The sequence below is a fragment of the Diabrotica undecimpunctata genome, chromosome 6, assembly GCF_040954645.1.
Source record: "Diabrotica undecimpunctata isolate CICGRU chromosome 6, icDiaUnde3, whole genome shotgun sequence".
In the NCBI taxonomy this organism is placed as follows: domain Eukaryota; kingdom Metazoa; phylum Arthropoda; class Insecta; order Coleoptera; family Chrysomelidae; genus Diabrotica; species Diabrotica undecimpunctata.
Window position 1 is genome coordinate 28,390,638 of NC_092808.1, and position 16,181 is coordinate 28,406,818.

A 16,181-nucleotide genomic window follows, 5' to 3' on the forward strand; every position below is an offset into this window, starting at 1 on the left:
GTTTCTTAAAATTCTCTGTTGGTAAATCCCCAGATGGAAATAATCGTTGTTCCTCAAATCGCCGAGAATATCGTAATATTTATTATATTATAAACATATGTGATGACACAGCGACTGTGAAATTGATACCTGATACATGATATCTGGTCAATGATCATCGTTATCCAACTGGCAGTTAACAATAATATATAAATCTTAGTAAATAATTCACTGGGAATGAAATCACGTCTTATGTTTATTTTTTCTGAAATACGGTAGTACATTATCCTAGCGTTGCATATATGTAAACCCTATTCATTCTACAAATTCCCAATCGTCAATAGAACCACGTGTAAGCCAAACAGGGTCGTACTGATGTACGACCTATGTATCATATGATTTTTAAAAATATTTACTTTTGAAACTGTTAGTGTAAGAATTTCTTGAAAATTATTCATTATATCACAATTAAACTAAACTCTAAAAAATAACATGACCAGTAAATAACTTAACAATAACTATAACATAAATATAACACAATAGTCTCTTGACGAATGAGACGGCGAATATCAATACGTGCTCATGTTTACTGATGGGAATTTGGTAAACGAATAAACTTTAATACTGAACTTGGGGCTACTCAGAACTAAGTGGTAGTGAAATATTTAAATAAAATTTGAAAGATGTACGAGATGTACCTTTATGTAAAGCTTAACTTATTTTTTGAGCTAAAAAATTGCAAGATAAAAAAATAAATGTTCTTACTCTAGATTGATGTCCATTTTTTCTAAATATTTATCGACATCTTATTTTAAATGTTTACAGGCACAAAATTTTCGCACACTATGTCTGCAAACTAGTAAACATGCATTAGAGGAACTGTCAAATTGCACAATACTTACACCATCTATGCGATCTTATCACAAGTTTCCTTACAGGGCGCTGTTTAAATTACACAATAATGCGTAACTTATATGTCACGCTAGGATATTAAGGGTTAAAACAAAATTAAGAAAATTAATTTTAAATATTGCAAAAACATGTCGATTTTTTGCTTATAAACAATAAATTTTTTGTCTGTACGAATATTATTTTTTTCATATTTAGAAAGCCTGCATTTTCTTACAAATTTTAAAGAATAAAAAGTTGTCCTATAATTTTTTGGGGCGAATTTAGCCTCATGTTTTATTTAATTCACAGCAGCTTTGTTTATAACAATTTAAAAATGTAGTTTGCGTTTTTTAAAGAACATACTTTATAGTTTTAATGTAACAAATTCTAAAAAGATTTTACTTCAATGGAATCGTCTACAATGCTTCAAAATGTGTTCTTTAAAATCGGCTGGCTATTCGTTATGTCCTTCCCTTTCATTTAATGCATCACAGCTCCAATTGGACCAATAACAAAGGAGATATGATGTAATGCCCTTTTGATAATGCCGCAGTGTGTTTTTTCTGTATCAACATATTCGCTACCCCCTCTTCTTTCAAATGATGTATCATACGTCACGATCTGACGAACTATTCTATCCCCACCACAAAACGCTTAAAAAATGAGCAAAATTAACCTTAGCATTTTGTTATGGGATTGTACATGGGTGAAGCATAAACGGTATACCAGCGTTTTTAAAGGTATAGCTTTTACTTAATTCTACTTTATTTTATTTAATTGTTTATTTAATTTTACGTATTCTGTTTAACTTGATTTAATTTGATGTAATTCTATTTACCTTTATGTAATTTTATTTAGTTTTAATTTTATTTTATTTTGGTAAAACGTTTATTTTGGTAAACGTCATTTTATATTCATAAGTGTATGTGTATCTTACCCAATGATGTATAATAAATATTAAATATATATTATACGTCATTGATCTGACCTTACAATTATTACAGTAACCTATATTTTTAGCAATTTTGCCAAAAAATAAATTACTGTGAAGTAGTAAAATTTCCAATTAAGAATATTTGAATCATCAATTTGTAGAATAAATTAACAATAAATCAACCGTATGGTTTCCAGAACAAAATATGAATGAAATGTCAGATGTTGGTAGTTCAGATTTGTTTCCTAGATGGCGTCGTTAGTTTACTGGACAAACAGTGTGACTTGTCATCCTAGCCGTTTATATAGATAGATATAAAGTGAGGAGTACCAGTGTCAACACGCAACTCATCTCTGTAGTTTGATGCCTTGAGACTATTAACAATTCTGTCGTCTATAATTTTCCAGAATATGATCTGAGCAGATTGTTACACTTGACTTTGTTCGGATTGCTACAAAGATCTTTTACAGGCATTGTGTGGATATAGTACCAATCTGATAGATTAAAGAGCTTAACCTCGTAAGCACCTCGTAAATATTTCTCAAAATATAAATTGAACAAATTAATGTGTTTTGCCTTTTTGTTTCTTTCCTTTTATGACCTTGGCATAGCCAATTGGCCAGACTATTCACTTTGTCCTTAAAAAATAATTAATTTCACCTGCCTCATTCATATTGAGAAATCAGACATATATTACACATTGAAGCAGAGAACTTTAAACTTTAGGTGCGTTTTTGGGACGATTTTATTGCAAGAGAGTTAATCTGATTACATGAAATTTAACTTAAGAACCTCTTTTCTAATGCATTGTGTACATAAAAACTACTTACCGAATAATCCGGCAGATTGGGTAGTGGTGGTACCACCAAACAAACCTCCGCCAGTGCCACTTGAGAACAAACTAGGCGCAGAGGTAGTGGTCCCAAAAAGACTTGGCGTTGAAGTAGAAGCAGCTCCGAATAAACTCGGTTGAGCTTGTTGAGTCCCAAATCCAGCACCAAAAGTCGGTGCTACCGAAGCAGTAGGTGCACCAAAACTCGTTCCAAAAGCGGACGGAGTGGAAGAGGCAGCTGCAGCCCCAAAGGTGCTGGTACCAAATGCAGAGGGCGCTGACGCAGGCGTTCCGAATGCGGTACCAAATCCAGTTGGTGGTTGGGTACTCGTAGCCCCAAAAGGGGAACCGAATCCACCAAATCCCGTCGACGCTGTTGTAGCGGGAGTTGCACCAAATGTACTACCAAATCCAGTTACTGCAAATAATATTTTGTAATTAATTCATACTTATCGTCTTAAAATAAAAATACTACGTAATATAAATCGGAAATAACATGGATGGAAATGATTGTTTTAAAGGGAAAGAAATTGTTCTAAAAGATTTTTACTGTATTTTAACTAAAACATCACTATTGTAGCATTAAAGTCGCAAAAAATTAAAATGTAGGTATAATTTGTACCAATTTTCTTATACTTTTTTTACATATTCATAAAGAAATGATAGGATTGGCATCCCCATCTATCTAAGCCGCATCGTTCGTAAACAGGATGATAAAATTTTGTAATCAATTATTTTTATGAATTTTGACAATCATTTAAAAACTATGGCCATCACAGGTCGTTGCTTTTGTACCCCTTTTCAATTATACAGGGCGTTGCACTTGTTACGATTTTCAATTGAATTTGGTTATTTATAACTTTTTAAATACCCTGTATGACACAAAGAATTTTGTATTCTTATAACGAGCAAGCGAAGCGGATTTTAATTTTAAAATCAACAAAATACAGGGTGTTTCATTTAACCCTTTAAGACGCAAGTTTATTATGATGAACGTTTTTCAAAGTTTTTTCAGATAATAGTTTTGAATACTATAGTTAGTACATCAGTTACTAGATTTTGAATTTATTTTTGTTTTTTCTATGAAAAAAATGCTGGTCAACCGTTGTACCAGAGTTCAATCAAGGAATAATTTTCATGCTAGTTTATCTCGTATATAGAGTGTACCAAATGATAAAAAGTGTATCAATAATAGTTATAGGACTTTAAATAATACAAAAATACAGCACAATATTGTAATAAACAAACAAAAATATAATAATAAAAATGATAGTTAAGGCACTGGATATGGTTTAAACAATCCAAGCACAAAGCCACTTTACAATTTACGCCCAGGATTACAGAAACACTAATGCGGTTCTGTAATCCTGTTTTTGAGCACTGCTGGCATCGTCTTCGCGTGGTTTTCTGCGACAAATGACCAACACTTTAAAAATACTCCATGATCAATGTCCTCCCAATTTTTTTCTCGAAGAAAAATCTTTTATAAGACTGGTAGCCAATTTGGATTTATATTTAAGGTGAGATATTACTTTTTTTCTACTGTTACTTTGCCTAAGGGATGCTTTATAAAGTATGTAAGAATTTACTTCATCAAAAAGGTATTAAAATAACTTCATCCACCATCGACGCCATTTCCAAGCTACTGAGTATGTCTGCATTCGTTGGTCAAACCGATCAACAACACCCATATACATATCGTAGTCTACAATGACTTGAAAACAGCGAATGTTTTCTCGTTGTCCAGTTTTTGATGTTCTCAAAACAAAACCAGTTTCTGCATGATTATGTATATTGTTGCATACGGTGACAGATTTTGAATCACGATCCTTCCACTTACTTATAATAATATCATTGCAGACAACTCCATCAATTTCACCCATTTTCATTTTTCTGTCATCTACCAAATGTGCTTTTGGAAAACATTTTCCTGTTTGTTTTACTGTTCCACAACCAAAATGACCTAGTTCTGATAACTTATTCATAAGAAGAAGTGTGGTACAAAAATTGTCAAAGTACAAGCAGTGTCCCCTTTTTTCCAACACTTTATTCAGTATAACTCTTTCCCCTAGAGTATGTTCGTTAGTCCGTTAATATACCGTTGATATACCTCAAAATTGATGAGGTAACCTGTTGCAGCATATGTCATTGCCCAAATTTTTATACCCCTCTTTATGGGTTTCATTGGCATGTACCGTTTCAAAGTAGTCCTTCCTTTAAAGGCAACCATACTTTCATCAATTGAAATATTTCTGCTCGGAGAAAAATATTCCATAAAGACTTTTTTTAATTTTTGAATAAGAGGTCTGACTTTGTACAACTTGTCAAATTCCCTAGTTCCTCTGGCTGGTATTTGTTGGTTATCATTCAAATGGATTTATCTTAATATTTTAAGAAATCTCTTTAGAGTGAAAATATTATTAATCCTTTCATTATGAAAATTTGAATCTGCAGACCAGTATTTTTTGATAGAAGGTAAACTATTAAATCCCATTAGAATTAAAATTCCTAGGAAAGCTATTAATTCTTCGAAGGACAAATCTAAATTTTTGTTGGCTTGGACAGCATATCAATTTGACTGTTCTACAATGTATTGTAGTAATGTGTCATTGAAAAAACATTAAAGAAAATTATTGGGTCTTCAGAAAACGGTATCACTTTCGAACCCTTGGATTCTGCATAATTACAATTTTCAAATTCAAAAGGTATTCTTGGTTCTTTAGACCACCTCTTAAAATCATCGGTAACATCAAAAGTCACTTCATCTTCACTTGATGATGAAGCATTTATATTTTTGTTTTGAGAGGATTTTTCGGGCTGGTAATCTCTGTCTGCTACAGAATCATCTGAATCCTCGTGTTCTAAACAGTCGTCAATTGTAGAGTTTTTGCGTTTTCTACGTAGAGGCTTACGTAGTTAGTTACTATGTCTATTTTGGCTGTACCACTTCCAGACGGAGTAGACGGCAGTATTGTAGACGAACGTCTGCTAGAAGATCTTTCTGATGGTGTGTCAGGTTCTACTACATCCTCAGCATCTGAGTCTCCTTCAATTTCGGAATTTTCAGGTTGATCATCCGTTATTTCATGTAATATTCAGACTGACTGTTCTGTTGTAAGGCCCCTATTCCAATACTGTATATTAGAATAGTTTTCGAACATCTGAAAAAAACATGCATGTTGGGGTATTGTGGAAAATATTTGCTGAGCGCAAATAGATTGGGTCATAATGTATGACGAAAATGTACAAAAATGGCCAACACAACATATGAAACCAATTTAGCATATTTGTGATGGTTATAAATACACTGCCCTCCAAAATTAACGGATAATTTTAAAATTCTTATTTTTAGTTGTAATAAAATTTTTTTTCTGCTTTATGGTTGTTTTAGAACATCTTAAATAAAAAACTTTTCTTTTTTTACAAAAAATGTATTGAAATTAACAATATAACATCATAAATCTAAACAACTGATCTAAACAAACTAACATTATAAATTAATGACGAAATTGAAATTTTTAAAGTTAAAGAAAATACTAGTACCGTGTACTAGTATCGAGTATTGCCTCCTCTGGCATTTATTACTGCTTGACAACGATCTCTCATACTGAAAATAATCGTTCTGATTTCTTCTTGATCAATTTGATCCCAAATTTCAACCAACCGCAAAAACAGTTCATCTAACGTGTTTGGTGCATTAGGTAGTTGTCGTAGTCGTCTGCCTATGATGTCCCAAACATGTTCTATTGGGTTGAGGTCAGGACTTCTTGCAGGCCAATCCATGGCAGAAATTCCAACCTCCTAACGATACTGCTTCACAATTCTTGCCGTGTGTGGCCTGGCATTATCTTGCATAAGCATGGAATTATCCCCAATAAATGGTATATAGTACTCGCCATACTGTACAGTCCCTACGGTGTTACACTGTGCGTAGCGTTCCCGAGGCCTTCTATACACTTGGTTTCTCCTGTCATCAGAAAAAAGACAGTACTTGGATTCATCGGTGAACAATATTCTTCCCCAATTGTCAGTATTCCAATCAACATGTTCACGAGCAAAATGCAATCTTTGCCTTCTATGGTCTCTGGTCAATAATGGGCCAATTGGTGCCCTTTCAGGGTGTAGGTCGTTTTCGGCAAGTCTTCTTCTAACCGTATTTTTGCCGATTCTAAAGTTATAAGGATCCAAAAATTCATTTTGTAGGGAAGTATTGGTAACAAACCTTTGTCTCAGTGTATGAAGTATCAAAAACCGGTATTGATTAGGACTTGTAACCCTTCTACGGCCTTGACCGGGTCTTCTCGAGTTACTTCCAGTAACAGAAAAACGTGTTAACACTCTTGAAATGGTTGACTGGGTGACGTTAAAACGTTCAGCGAGTTCTACTTGAGTGTATCCTTCTTCGCGAAGAGTAACGATTCTAAAACAGTCACTTTCTGACAAATTGCGGTTTTCTTGCTGCTGGTGGTTCATTTCAAAGAAAAAACACTTAATAAACTTGAAAAACCCCTTTAAACGTTCAGCACAACGTAATCCAACCCAACTAAATTCGAAATAAAATGAAGCACGTTTTTAATTTTTTTGCAAATACTGGTAAAAACATCAGCGTTTTTTACCGTTCTTTCGATAAATTTTGCAATATACCAGGGGTAACAATAATATATTAACACAAAAATCGAAACATTAAAATTATTTGATTTACCAGGGTTTTTAAAATTATGCGTTAATTTTGGAGCGCAATGTATTTATATTTTAGAGGAAAGTTTGAGGTTACATTTTTCTAAAATATATTCAAAATAATTTTCAATTTTCTTTACTTTTGAGATATATTTTTATTCTGAAACTATTGTATAGTTTCCTTATATTGGTAATAAAAAACACTTACCTTTTATAGCACTCCTCAATGGTCAAATTTTGAAGAAAAAATATCAAAACACATTCAGCCACGTGCTAATTGCAAAAAAGAAGCACACTAGAATCCACTGGTACAAACGTTATACCACTACAATGTTTACAAGTTGAGTAAACGTTCCGATATCAGAGCCATCTATGCATTACTTACTCTGGCAAAAATGTGTGGTTTAAGGGTAATACCAGAGGTACTGAAAGGTTTAAAAATATATATATTTGATGCGTTATAGTTTTATGGAACCCTGTATATTTGTGACTAGTTTTAAAATGTAAAGCTTACAGATTGACAGATGTAAACGACGTGTGTATTCCAAAAAAAGCACTCAAATTTCATATATCCGTTTTAGATGTATATTGTCACCCTTATTCATAAGGGTGAAGTTAAAACAATTTTAAGTTTGAAACAACTTATAGCAACAACTTATAGCTAACTGTATACAGGGATGAGTGCCTTAAGAACCGGCAAAATAATGCAAAAGATAGAAAACATAATACGTTGTGAAATAAAAAGAGATGAAAGTAGTAGAGGTGAGAAATTATCGATATTAACCTATAATTTACTTTACATTACATTAGAATTATCGAAAATTTCCCACCTTTAGACGTTAGCTTATGAGCTTGTTGACATCAGTCATAGTAATACGTATCACGTAATGTAAGTAAAAACAGTTCAAGTACGAGTATGTTTTTATCCAAAGTTAAAGTATTGATCAATAATAAACTATGATCTGAGACTACAAATTATTACTAATTAAACTGTTTACTTACATTTGCTTTATTGCCTTCAATCAGTTTTTACTTTATGCGAAATTTAAAAAATGTAAATATTCGACGTCATACTTGTAATATTATGACTAAAGTCAACTAGCTCATAAGCTAACGTCTAAAGGTGGGAAACTATCGATAGTCCTAATGTAATTTAATGTAAATTAGAGGTTTCTATCGATAATTTCCCACCTCTACTACTTTCATCTCTTTTTATTTCACAACGTGTTATGTTTTCTATCTTTTGCGTTATTTTGGCGGTACTTAAGGCACTCATCACTGTATTTGTCTACCTACACATGATTACATAATCTGATACTGTATGGACGTATATTCATAACTATATAGATTGATCGTAGTTGTCAATATTATTTCTATCGATGAATAACTTGGGTTTATTTACATACAACATAAAAAAATATGCGTTATCTAGATAATAACTACATGCGAATAATCACAATAAACATAAAGAATATTGATATTATATACAATGTATTTAAAAATAATGTCAAAAATTAGTGTTATAATAAATATATAATGCACAAGGAAAATGAACTTTCTGTAATCGGCTCTATACTTTAAATCACAAAAAAAATTAAATTAAATTTAAAAATCCTTTATAAAAAGGTACTTATATTTATTAAAAAGGACCCTTTCGGGCTACATCATAGAACGTTTTCGGAATTACTATCTTCCATCATCAGTGCTGCTACTAGATATACATGTGTGAAGCTACTAAATATACGGGTAAAACCCCTTAGATTAGATTATTAGATTATGTGAGGTCGTTAAGTCCATGCGGCCTCACCGCACTTCGACCTATAGAGATCTTTTGTGCATACCTTAATCTTGTTAAACTCTAGAATGCCAATACTTCTGATGAAGTTGATTAGCTTTCTAGGTGACTTGTTTCCTATGTCAGAGGACGCCAGACTGACCTCTCCTAGGAATTTTAGTCGTTTGCAGAACAGTGCTACGCAGTTGCATAGTATATGTTCTGCCGTTTCTTTTTCATTGTGACAGAAACGACAGTTCTCACTATCTGATTTGCCCATCTTCTTGAGATGATATCTCAGAGGGCAGTGACCAGTGAGAAGCCCAGTGACCATTCTGATATCTTTTTTACTCATTTCGAGAAGGCGGTTTGTTGCAGTAGGTGACACTTTTATGAGCCTTTTTGCTTGCCTTTGTCCTGGTGTGTTAGACCAATATGATCTTAGTTGATTGAGTTCCCAGGTACGGAGTTCCTCTCTGATGTGGCTTTTCGATAGTCCACAGAAGGGTTCAGGACCCTGGAATGGGATATTAGCTCCTTCTTTTGCGAGGCTGTCTTGTTTTAAATTACATTGTTGCTGATAATATTATAGGATGTTGTAACATCCTATAATATTTCTTGGCTGCGAAACCCACATGAACGGTTCGGAATGACATCGGTCGAATTATTCTGTGCAGCAGTTTCGAAAGTGCAAATAGCCACGTTGATCATTAACCTTAATCTTCTTCTTCTTTGAGTACGGCTCCTATCGGAGATTGGAAATCATTCTGGCAATTATAATTTTGTTGGTTACGCGCCTAAATAGTTCAATTGAACTGCATCCAAACCATTCACGGAGATTGCGTAACCACGAGATTTTACGTCTTCCTACGCTTCTTCTGCCTTTGAGTTTATCCTGCATTATATTCCTTAGTAGTTCGCATTTTTCACCTCTCATGATTCCAATTTCCTGATTTTTATGGAATTTAAAACTTCGCATTGTTTCCTAGTTGTTCGAGAACTTGTTCGTTTGTTTTGCGATCCATCCATGATATTTTCAAAACACGTCGGTAACACCACATTTCGAATGCTTCTAGGTTTTCAATGTTGGATTTTTTAAGTGTCCAAGCTTCAACCCCATACAAAAGGGTAGAGAAAATATAACATCGAAGCATTCTTATTCGGAGCGATAAATTGATATCGCGATTACAAAAAAGTTTTCTCATTCTATTAAAAGTTGACCGTGCAATTTCCATGCGGCATCTTATTCAATCAACCTCAATAGGAGACACTGAATGCAAGAAGAAGGAGGTTTTATTTTTACGAGTTTCGGAATACTTTTGTTTAGGATGCAACGGGAATCCAGAAATACAACACCCGAGGAATGTGCTCCAGCCGCTGTATTACATGAAGAAGCTTGGAGTTATTGCCAAATAGGTGAACGATTCGGTGTGTCCCATACATCGATATCGCGAATGGATGAATGATACAGAGTAGCTTGTGAGAATACCAGAAGAGCTGAGAAGTGCGCAAACAGTGTCACAACCTTCGCTCAAGTTCGTTTGTTACGGATTTCCGCTCTAACTATCAGCGATGATGGCTGACCGTGTGATCGTCTTTGATCGGCATAATCATCCTGCAAGCGTCTGTAATGTATCAGCCACATACCCAAGGGAAACAACCCCACCCCCCAAACGCAATCGTTAATCAGTTAGCCCGGTATGTAACAAGTCAACATAGCAAGAAAATAAAAGAAACAAAATAAGGGGTAGTTAGCCTAGACAAGAATAATTATAATTAATTAAATAATCATTATATACTCCAAATTAAATAAAGAATAAAAAATTCGACACAGTTTAACGTATACATTTCAAATTAAACAAAGAATGACAATTCGACCTAGTTTAACACAAGTTTCGATATCAGGTCAGTTCCGAATGTTTAAAAATTACGACACCTTAGACCTTCGTGGAAAATAATTCAACAAAGCATCGCATGATCCATTTTAACACGTGGAGCAGATGGCACGATCAGCAAAAACTCTAGGGGAAAGCGGTAAGACGCGACGCTTTACTTCGGACTGTGACGGGGTAATTGAAGGTACGCGTTGCGGGACATAATAAGGAAGAAAATTGGTCAACGAGGCAGTAGTGTTAGGGCGACCGGTCCAGTGGGTACTTGGCGCTCTAGGCAGTGAGTGCTAAGCGACCTAGGAGTGTGTTAATCGGTCAGCCGTCCCGGTGTGATCAGCTCAGTTAGCGCGGCATCGTAACCAACGGGAACGAAGCGAGTATAAGTACCGAATTTTCGTCTCTCTCAGAGTTCATTCAGACTGTTCCTGAGTTCCAGTTCGGACTACAAGGCCGTATCCTTTAGCTAGGGCCTAAATACGCTAAGGTAACTAAACATAAATACTAACCAATGGGGAAATACAAATAATAGTAGATTGTCCGCCTTTTATACTCTTTAGTAAAGTCTCTTCTCGTCTCCCTTCGCAAAAATCTGATAAAACACTAATTAGCTATCTCGTATATCTTGTTGTATTAGTTGTAGATTTACGATTTATTAATATATAGTAAGTTTGAAAATTGGCTGTTGTTCTTTCCCGGCCCGTTTCAGGTAGAGACTAGAAGAGAACACACTTTTCGCTTTGTACATCTCTCCGGCTTCTAACGTAAGCCAATAACCTCTAACTCTTTACAGGGCCTGCATATGAACGTCCTTCATCCCCTTATCCCAATTTTCCCTACCCTCTAGTAAAGCGGCGAGGGCGAAATCACGTCAGTTCGGACTAGTTGGAACAGTAAGCCTTTCCTCCGCTCGCAGAGTTAAGTATTACTTAACATTATAGACGAGGATGTTAAAATATTAACAGCGTTTATTACAGTGGTGACAGCGATCTTTCCCGGCCGTATTACAGGTCCACACAATCTTCCGTAATAGTATATCAAAGCACAAGCATTAAGCGATTCCTTTTTACGTGTCTCCGAAAAACCGACAATTCACGGGTTGTAGGCGATCATACAATCTATGAGAAAGGTACTTTGTGCAAGAGAACTGAAATTGGACTTGAGAGTTAGGCTGGCCAGGTGCTATATTTTCTCGACTCTGCTTTATGGGATAGAAGCATGGACACTTAACGCGTCGACTGCTAAAAAGTTGGAAGCATTTGAAATGTGGGTGTATAGAAGAATCTTGAAGATATCATGGACCGAGCATGTGACAAACAACGAAGTCATGAGAAGAATCAACAAAAGAATGGAAGTATTGGAAACCATCAAGACACGAAAGCTGCAATACCTGGGGCATGTTATGCGTAATGAGAGATACAACCTACTTCAATTGATTATACAAGGGAAAATCCAGGGCAAGAGAAGTGTAGGAAGAAGAAGAATCTCATGGTTGCGTAACTTGAGGGAATGGTACGGATGCACATCAATTGAACTATTCAGAGCAGCAGCATCTAAGATCAGAATAGCCATGATGATTGCCAACCTCCGTCGCGGAGACGGCACGTGAAGAAGAAGAAGGCGATCATAGACAATGATGGACAAGTATATCCGAGTATACCCTCTACACAGTCGTGCTCGCGATTGCTTGTCTGTAATCGCCGATTATAAAGAGGGCCATAAGACAACGATTTGTAACAACGCGACAGTTGCAATCTGAGCTTCAAAACACAAGTGGCATACAAACAAGCCTGGAAACTCTTTCATAACATCTTCTAGTAAAAAATGAATCAACCAATGCAAAGACACCCTGAAAAATATGAACTTTTACAACTGATCATTAAGGGAAAGATCCAAGGTAAACGTGGTCCTGGTAGAAAAAAACATCATAGTTAAAAAAACTAAGGCAACGGTACGGAAAATCGGCATCATTATTTAGAGTTGCTGTCAATAAAGTCCCAATAGCGAATATGGTAGCCAACATGATATAAAAAGATTGATAACGGTCATGGAACTGGAAGAATAAGAAGAAATATGTGTTTCTCCAAGTCACTCTTGTATCCAAAGGTATACCTAGATATTCCCGTCTTATGACAAGAAGTTGTATATTACACTCAAGTTAGAGATCTTTTGTTTTATAATTTTTGATGTTCGATATTTGTTCGACTTCATGTTCTAAAAGTTCTATGCTATTTTTAATTTAATTTGGGTCTGTCAAATTATGTATGTTCTTTAGTACAACCCTGAAGCGTTTCTCTTGTTTTGGTTTATACGTCTGGAATTGTTTTCTTTTCTATAGGGGCTTTAGTGATTTTAGAATAAGCTTCTCCGGATTTTGGTTGCGCTTTGACATGTTTATTATGTACTCATCCGGACACAACTTTGTTAATAGAGTCATTAGAGTATTGGTATCTGATACTACTCATTTGTTTTCTCAGTACTTACATCAGTTGGATTATCTTCATCTTCAGAATTAAGATTGTTAAATATGTTGCCGTTTTTTCCTTGGTCATCATCACCCAGCCTCCATTTATCACGTCCACTGCTTCAGTTTCGCTATGCTTTCCACAACATCAGCGATACTCGTCCTTCTTCGCAGATCTTCGTTTCTTATTCGGTTCCGCAATGTCACTCTCAGCATAGACCGTTTCATTCATCTCTGTGTCACTCTTAATTTCAAAGCCGTAGTCTTGGAGTCATAGTTTCCGTCCCATTGGTCATGGCCGGTAATACGTATTGGTCAAATACTTTTCTTTTGAGGCTAATTGGTATGTTGGCCCTAAGTGTGTCTCGCAGTTTTTCAAAGGCTGGCCACGCTAAAGAAATTCGTCTTTGGATTTCGCATGTTTAATTCTTTTCTTGATACCCAGCCAGTAATCACTCATTATAGATTGTCTTAATTTTTTGATGTTTTCTTCCGGGCTTCGTAATTTTTTCTATAATTGACAGTTTGCCATTGATAGTTAGTTTGTGTGCGATGTTTGATGTATTTGTTCACCTGCTATTGGTTGGAAGTTTTACGTAAATAGTTTTTGTTGTTGGTAAAGCACCGCGGAAGGGATTGGATGGATGTTTGATGCTATTTGATGTTGGTAGGGTTTCAGTGTTTGAATAATCATCAATTGTCCGTTTTGGTGGTAGCATATAGCGGGATTGGTTTGCGTAAGTTGTATCCGATTATAATTGATCATATTTTCCATTTTCTCGAACTACCCTGTATAAGTTAAAAATTGTGATATTTTCATACTCACTGTAAGTAAATCGGTTGAAGAACTGGTATTCTAAAATGTGTATTTAAACAACTTTTCATGCCTATGATAATTGCAACTAACACATCACCGTCATCAAACAAATCTCCTTTTTTGTTATCGACTATATATGATTACTGTTTTACGTAGTTGTTTCCAAATTTATACCAAATTTTTGGGAAACATATTTTCAGTTATCTGACCACCAAACCGCAAACAAATGCTCTATTTTAATACGTTATTTTTAATGAATTGATTGCTTTACATTCATTTTTATGATTAGTTCATTCTTATTTCACAATATTACCTGCGTTAATGCTGTTCATGTTTTTATGGGTTTATTACAGATACACTTATACGTATAAACATTCTTTAAATTGTATTAATGACAACAAAAGCAATCAAAATTTTGTTACGATTTACGACATATCAACACTTCTAAGTTATTTATTTAAAGAAATATATTTTCCAAGAAATTACGATAGACTTACAAGCCCATAGACATTTTTAGGAGGTTATACCAATATGAATTCACGGCATTGTTTCTAAAGTTGTTATTCATATTGTACTATAGTTTTATATGTGATTCATGCTGGGTCAAATGACCCAGGGTCATGACAGGTCCCATGGGCTTGTAGTATATAAGACTTAATATTAGCGTATTGGCAACAAGTGAAAATCGTTGCTCCAATTGAGGCGGAATAACACTTCTACTCCAAGTGTCAGTATATTGGGGAAAATTTCTGTTTAGTAACCGCGTTAACATTGTTTGTCATGAATAGGTAAAAACTGTCTAGATAGTCTGCTAATTAAACTAAATCGGTAAATAATGCGGATTGTTATCAATCAGTTGTTGGTGTGTTGACATTTTGCATTAAAATAATAAATTCCCAATTAAAAGCTAATTTCTTGCAAAAATAAAAATGAAATATTTAACTGAGACCCACCGAATTGAGATTTTAATGATGATCGGTTACGGGGAGAATTGTAGAAGTCAAGTTGAAGTAGCAAACTTATTTAATCAGAGGTACCCTCAGTTGCCTAATCTTGCACAAGGTACTGTGTCTAAAATTTATAATTCAGAGAACTTGGACATATCAAACCATTAAAAAGAAAACCGAACTTCATTGAAGATGAGGTGAAAGTGAATATTTTGTTAAGTGTCGCAGAGAATTCAACGTCAAGTTCACGTCAAATTGCACGTCAAAATAATGTGAGCCACACAACTGTCCTAAGGTGTCTCCATGAAGAAAAACTTCATCCATATAAATTGACTTTTGTGCAGGAGCTAACAGAAGACGATCCAGATCATAGAATGGATTTCTGCGAAAGAATGATGGGTAAATTTAACACAAATGAAATAACTCTTGGCACAATTCTTTTTTCTGATGAATCAACATTTACATTGAACGGAGAGATAAACCGACAAAACTGTAGATATTAGTCAGTGGAGAATCCTGATTGGATGCGTGAGGCACACAGTATCCTCAAAAGTTGAATGTTTGGGCAGGTATTATAGGAGATCATATTATTGGTCCTATATTTGTAGATAGTAATTTGACAGCAGAAAAATATTTAAGCATGCTAAGAGACGATGTTCTTCCTCAGTTGGCTATCAGAGTGGATCCATATCCTCTTTTAGCTTGCAGGCCGGGCGATGCCGGCCCCCCGCCATCCGAAAACCGACCCAATCCTGCTGGTCTGTTCCTCCCCGTTCCGATCCGGAAAGTAACAGACCAGCAGCGTATGGCCCTTTATGGCCCGATATTTGGCCAGATTAATTATCGATCAAGAGTGCACCACCCCCCTCTGCATTTAATAACGTCGCCAACGCCAAATCGCGGGTCTTAAAAAAATTAGTAGTGATAACTGTATAAAAGTTATCTAAAATAATAACTATATGAAAGTTATCTCTAAA

General features: G+C 35.0%; 1 protein-coding gene across 1 annotated transcript in view; it reads right to left on the reverse strand.

Moving 5' to 3' along the window:
- LOC140443325 (nucleoporin p54-like) overlaps positions 1-16,181 on the reverse strand; it is a 124,072-nt gene that overhangs the window by 23,655 nt on the left and 84,236 nt on the right. Inside the window, exon 2 of the mRNA XM_072534522.1 lies at positions 2,635-3,054. Coding sequence (XP_072390623.1) covers positions 2,635-3,054 — 420 coding nt within the window. The remainder of the gene's footprint in view (positions 1-2,634; positions 3,055-16,181) is intronic.